General features: G+C 42.2%; 1 protein-coding gene across 1 annotated transcript in view; it reads left to right on the top strand.

Moving 5' to 3' along the window:
• The window catches only part of Pmar_PMAR014945 (Ribosomal large subunit pseudouridine synthase D, putative), a gene marked incomplete at both ends in the record, with an annotated part of 9007 nt that extends 2580 nt beyond the window's left edge, over positions 1-6427 (top strand). The window contains 13 exons of the mRNA XM_002776012.1: positions 574-709; positions 1278-1373; positions 1426-1525; positions 2557-2684; positions 3374-3486; positions 3710-3859; positions 4263-4361; positions 4807-4923; positions 4967-5041; positions 5084-5183; positions 5556-5659; positions 6114-6209; positions 6250-6427. Of these exons, the coding sequence (XP_002776058.1) occupies positions 574-709; positions 1278-1373; positions 1426-1525; positions 2557-2684; positions 3374-3486; positions 3710-3859; positions 4263-4361; positions 4807-4923; positions 4967-5041; positions 5084-5183; positions 5556-5659; positions 6114-6209; positions 6250-6427 (1492 nt within the window). The remainder of the gene's footprint in view (positions 1-573; positions 710-1277; positions 1374-1425; positions 1526-2556; positions 2685-3373; positions 3487-3709; positions 3860-4262; positions 4362-4806; positions 4924-4966; positions 5042-5083; positions 5184-5555; positions 5660-6113; positions 6210-6249) is intronic.
• Positions 6428-6778: the final 351 nt, after the last annotated feature.

Below are 6778 nucleotides of genomic sequence, written 5' to 3'. Positions count from 1 at the left end.
TTTTTTCACACGTGATATATAGACGCGGAAATATGTGTAATCACTTCATATCGCGTTTTTCGTGGGGTGTTACGTCACTTCGCGTAAAACGGGCGAAATTTTCATCGAATTTGTATATTTTCTTCAGAGAGTTTTTTGTACATTACGGTCCCGGCTGCGATGTGAAGTGATTGAATCTGAAGAAAACAACAAAGTGCTCGGCATACACAGAGTGTTGAACGAGTGTTTGATTGCAAGGTAGTGGGGGTAATTTTGTGGCGCGTGACGGAATTTTCCCTCTTCAGAACAGTGTAGGGGGAAAATATGCACGACTACATGTGTCGGTGACAAAAAAGGGAAATTTTGGGAAATCAAAGTTTGTTTTTGAACATTCCTGCCTTGTCTACAGACTTGTATAAATAATGAGGAAAATTCAGAACTCGAATGAGGAAAGCGATCATATATTCCTCCAACACTGGAGTTTCACAACCCGTTTTACGTGAAGTGGCGTAATACTCTGTGAAAAACCCGATATGCAGTAGTCGTGAAATATGTTTTTCATATCACTAGGGTGGTGAAACTGCGCTGTTTCAGAGGATGCCTGAGTGCTTTCCACAAGTTTGATTTCTACGTCGATGGGCAGCTGATGACACAGTACCAAGCTGATGGGTTGATCATTGCCACTCCGAGTGGATCGAGCGCTTATAGTATGGCTGCAGGAGGAAGTTTGGTAATATGGGGAAAAATAATATTTTTTTTGCGGGAAAAAGGGGGAAAATCGTAAAAATTGAGCGCGATCGACATTACGAAATTATGATGAATATTGTAGCCTGAATGAACAGCTCGTGACATGTCAACTGTGTGAGAGTGATGTGATGGGAGTTTGTCGAGGAGTGGTAGGATGAGTAGTAGTGGAGTCGTTGACATGTTTATTATCATTAAGTTGATGCCATTCATCTCCGTGAAGTTGCCTTCGGTGTGAACGAAAGGGTATGTATGCATATGTAGATTTTCGAGATGGCTAAGTTCTTCAATTTGAGACTAGTACGACTATAGACTACGTAACGCTTCTAAAACGTTGGTATCAATCGATTCACATTGTTATCATGTTGATATTACTCAAAGTTGACTTTCGAACTCCCAAAAATTGAAGGCTAAGTTGAAAACACTATTTTGCATAACGGTTTGGCTGAGCGCACTCTAGTATTACTACCTTGAGAAAGAGTTCTAAAATTGCTGATTATTAAACCGTAGTCGAAGAGTAGATAACTAGAATCGTTTGGTTGATCACACTGTAGGTGGCTCCTAATGTACCTTGTATTCTGGTGACACCGATAGCGCCACATGGGCTGTCACAGCGGCCTCTGATTCTACCAGCGGGGGCGACAATAGAAGTAATAAAGCCGCATGTGTGATTTGAACCGGGGACCTATTGGTGTTGAGCAGGTTGGCATACCCACTGACTCACGAACGCTGCCTATAGCTAGTTTCGATGGTGCTACTAACATCGTACTTGATAGGGGCAGTAGAGTGAGAATTACCACAAGTAAGTGATGGGAGAATTTAGTGACAGTTCTGGGAGGGCTTCACACATGGAATAATCATTTTCTTCACAGTGATGTTTTTCCCCAGAAAATTCAAAGTTCACTTTTAACGAAGTGAACTGTGTCGAAAAGTGTAACTACTAATACAAAAATTTTTATTGAAGTATTCAACCTGATCTGGCCATTGCCACTAACATACATGAACAATAATATCGATCGCCTAATATATGAAAGAACCTTGGTGAAAAACGTCGAAACATTTCACATTTCACTTGACAAAAAAACGCATGTGAGCAGTGAATAACGCGGTGTAACGTGTAATTTACCAAGTGTTTTCAATTCATTTCATTTCGCGTAAAACGGGTGAAATTTCAATATCATCGCTCGCCCAGAATATCACGACTATACAGCGAAAAATGCATTTATGTCAGGTATGTCACCTGTCCCGTTTGTTTCTACTACCCAGCATCTCGACGATTGGTTCCACAGTCTGAGAAGTAAATTACATTGGGCACGAGAGCTCCGATAGTGAGTACGTTAGACTGTCCGACGGGCTTCCGAAAGGTCCCGAGGTCTATTCCTGGTTGTGTCAATTTAGTGATGTAACAATTTACCATTCATCCAGATGGTCGCGTTGTTGGGTTAGTGTTTGTCAATGGAAAGATCCGGGGTTCGATTCTACCCCTGGGTATTTTTAATATGAAGCTGCCTAATTCGACTGATAAAGCGATCAGTCTATTTCGAAAAATATATATATGGTTAATATATATATGTGTTGGTGACAATATGAAAATTCTGAGGAAAATTTGGGAAATTCTCGTCGGTTTTTGTACACTTCTACCCGAATTCGAATGACTAGGTTTGGAAATTCACGAGAAGGGAAAATATATTCCTCCAACACCGGTTCCAGCCGACGTCAGGTTTTTGGTCACTCTGTTTGGTCGAATTAAAATTTCCGTCCGAGCGTTCGGAGTGGCCAGAAGTGGACCTTCTACCACTGCTGCATCGCGACGCTTAAAAGTGCGGTTATCAGCGCTGGGCTCCGAAGCGAATGAAGTAAACAAAGAAGGCGAGAGGGAAAAGAAGAAAAAGCAGAAGCGACAGTCATCGCGGGTTGGCGATGATATTGATATCGGGAACTGCAAGACGGTGGCTGCTGAAGTGAGAAAAGAAATTTCCCATCGTGGAAGTCACTGAGCAGCTCTTGTGAGCATCAATTTGACGGAGCTTCATCTGTGGAAAACACTAGTGAAAAACATATTTCACGGTTCACTATGTCATCGGTGTTCGCGGCAACATATACGTCCTGTAGTTTACGTAGAGTAATACGCCACTTCACGTTAAACTCCAATGTATTTGGATATACTACGGTACAGCAGTTTCAAACGTGTACGTATATACGCGTGGTAGGCGACCCTGTAACTACGATCCGCTCGCTCCTGTGGTCAAAAGCTATTTCGTTGAGTTTAGCAATACTATTGAAGTTTCGGATAATTATAAATTTAGTCGGTAAAAAGTTGAAAATTGGGGAAATTTTGCGAAAAAAAGTGGGAAAATTATTGAAAATTTGGGGAAAATATAAAATTGTCCCGAAAATACTCCAGTGTCTGCTGCTTTGTACAGTGCGAACGAAAGAGTATGTATGCATATGTAGATTTTCGAGATGGTCAATTTCCTCAATTTGAGACTAATACGACTATAGACTACGTAACGCTTCTAAAACGTTGGTATCAATCGATTCATATTGTTATCATGTTGATATTACTCAAAGTTGACTTTCGAACTGCCAAAAATTGAAGGCTAAGTCGAAAACACTATTCTGCATAACGCTTTAGTTGATCACACTGTAGGCTCTGGGCGTGAGTCGATTAGAAGATGCGGTCCTCCACAGAGATGCTGATTTCATAGCGATTAATAAACCATGGGGTTTATCTGTCACGGATGGTCCGAAGGTTAAATATAGGTGAGACTCACATTACTCACGGGCTACTGCAATGTTTGCAGTGTATTGTCGTGGCATCACTTTGCTGAGTTTTGGGATTTGCGTTGGCTTTCCTCGGGGATTTCCTCACTAGTTTACACACGAGTTCGAAATTTCCTCAGAATTTTCCACTTTGTCACAAAAAACTCCCGAGTTTAGCTGAGGAAAAAAACATATATTCCTACTCCAACACTATTCTTCTCAGTCTCCAACGTCACCTGCGTGCATTTACATCTCCCTCTAGTTCGGAAGTGCCAATACTCATTCACCGACTGGACACTGCTACGGCTGGCGTACAACTGTTAGCACGACATAAATCAGCGGCTACTATGGCGAGAGATCGTATCGGGGCTAGGTGAGTGGGACTGGTGTGATACTTCAGAAACCAACAGGAATAATATCAGGGGGTAGGTAAGAGAAACTGTTATTATCGACGAGGCTACAGCTAATTGTGTGAGCTAAGCAATAATGGGGACAAACAGATAAGGGACAATACTTGTGTTATAAGAATGGCACATCACAACTGGGCAGGCTCTCATTGAAGTTTTAAATATAAATCCATATTATCAGTGGGGATATGATCACACAACTCATGCGGTGTGTACCAATTATGTGTTATTGCGTGGAACATCGTGAAACGCTTCGCTCCGCTGTCCTCGAGATGAGACGATTCCAGCGTGGATTTAAGAATGCCTTTCTCACGTGTTGAGTCCAATGGCTAGTAATTCTACCGATTAACATACCACGATACTTGTCAGATCATTCTGGAATCGTATTTACTGGGTGTTGGTATGGGGTCGAGTGCAGCTCGGTCCACGACAATTCAGTGGGACTATAAATATACCTCTAATTCACAGGTGAGAAATGTTGGTACGAGGGTGACCTACCTCTGGCAGCCAGGGTTGAAATGTGTGTGTGTGTGTGTGTGTGAGTTTAAAGTCCAACGCCTTCTACGACAGCACGGCTTAGTGAGACTCGCATTTATGGACATTGGTTCGAGGGATCAGTTTTAGCCTTTTAAATTGTCTACTTACATCATACCAATGAGTTTTGACCACAGGGCGAGATAACATCTGCCAATGTACTTCCTTTCCTCTGAAATATATGGTCGCTTTCCTCAGCTGAATTAGGGAGTTTGTTCAATAAGTATAGAAGTTCATATACGAATTAGGGTAGAAATGTACAGATACCAAGAATAATCTCCCAAAATTTCCTCAGAACTTCTATATTGTCACTACTACATGTGGTCGACCATGCGCATATTCCCCCCTTCCCCCTCCACACTGGTGGCTGCATCATCAGGGGTCATCATGTGAAACCAGCATCTTTCCACACGGCCGAGCTTTCTGCTATAACGAGATGGGAAATCCTCAAGTTTTCTCCTTTCGCTGGAGGAATAACCTTGTTGAAATTGGAGCCGTAAGTAATCAGTAACCACGGGTTCAGTATTGAATGAGAATAGATATACGGGCCGGCGAGATCAGTTGCAGGCACACTGTGCATTCGGACTGAGAACGCCCATTGTGGGTGATGACGTGTGAGCTGATATTCTCATCTGCAACTTTGATAATTGGTGTAGATACTCGAAAGAAGCAATTCGGTGGAACGATGCATATCCCGAAAAACACATGTTGCAACGCAAGGAAATGTTCGGCGAGGAGCTTATATGCAAACGCATGGTGAGTGGAAGTTCAACTTCCGAAGTTGTGATATACAATAAGAATGTTAAGTCATCTTTGAAATTAGTTTGGACATCAGCTGTAGTTACTATATCTCAAGTGTTGGAGTAGGAACATATGTTCGCTTTCCTCAGCTGGGCTCAGGAATTTGCAAAGCTAACATGGAAATCCGGAAGAAGTATACGAGAACCAAAAATTTCCCAAGGTTTCCTCGAAATCCCCGTACTGTCACGTAACACACGTAGTTGACCAGGTGCATATTTCCTCATAGCATGAGGCTCATAGTGGTTCAATTAAATGAGTCGACGTTTAGTATGGTTGTTGAATTGTACACTTGTCACTGAAAGGCCGGTCCTCTCCCATATCTTTCAGGTGTGTTCTAGACAGATTTCCATGCATTCTTTCGGTGGGGATCAAATAGACATTATAGCACCGGTGCCGCCACATATGCAGCAGATGTTCGACAAACTAGGATGGTAACTTTTTTGTATGAGAATGTTCCCGACTTTGCCTTGCGTGCAGTGAGCGTTGGTTTATTCATTTACAAGATTTTCCTTACAGAAAATAGCCTCCTAGTATGATAATGTTCCTGACTTTGTCAGTTGACTTTGTTGGTTTATGTCTAACTATATTGTTAATTGTTCCGTTCACTATAACTCACCAACCTTGATCCAGTGTTGGAGGAATATATGCGCGCTTCCCTCAGCTGAGCTCAGGAGTTTCCACACTAACCATAAGAGTTAATATACGAATTGGGGTAGGAGCGTACAGAAACTAATAAGAACCTCCAAAAAATTCCTCAGAATCCTTCATTGTTACCAACACATGGTTGTTGATCATGTATATGTTTCTCTACACAGCCGTGAACGATTATTGTTCACTTAATCGTTGGTTTATATTATACAGCGAATGTAATTTGTAGGTTATCAGGTACATTGAAGACTCGCAAACGGCTCGACCAAATGACTTATGGGATGCCATTGAGCTTCCAGATGAGGGACAAGGAGCTTCTTCAGCCGACTTAAGGTTGGTTACGGTTATCATTCTTTGCATATCGATAATTCAGGCCTACTTACGATGCGGAAGAGCCTTTAGTGTTGTCATCGACATTTGCCGAGAGGGAGAGACAGTCTCACAAGTCAACTGAGCTCAACTTTGCACGGCGGTATAATAAGCGAGTTACGGAGCGGCAAATGGAAAGGACTCAAGAGACTCGAATTGAGAGCGTATATGATGAGAGATGAGAGCATGTGTTTCTGAGAGATGCACTCCGTGGTGTTGCGTTGTTCGGGAGGAAGGGTAATTAAACCATGCTGTCGTGATATAATTTATATGTTACGAATCAAAATACGAGTAGTCAACACGTAGGGTAAACTCACTACTTGCCATCTGATGGCAGCCATCATGACCGTCACATTCGTAGTGAAACCTGAAGACGCGCTCGACGTGACCCGCAAGGATAGTCCGCACGTCTTCCGAAGATGTGATATACTCAAAAAACTCAGAAAATCATACGAAATCCATTGGGGAAAATCATTTCGAAATCTATGGTTTTCGAAAAACCATAGATTAGTAAGTATTTAGCTCACGTGAAA

Source organism: Perkinsus marinus, assembly GCF_000006405.1.
Source record: "Perkinsus marinus ATCC 50983 genomic scaffold scf_1104296954854, whole genome shotgun sequence".
Taxonomy (NCBI): domain Eukaryota; phylum Perkinsozoa; order Perkinsida; family Perkinsidae; genus Perkinsus; species Perkinsus marinus.
The sequence above is the reverse complement of the archived record's forward strand: the minus strand, read 5'-3'. Positions and strand labels throughout refer to the sequence as shown.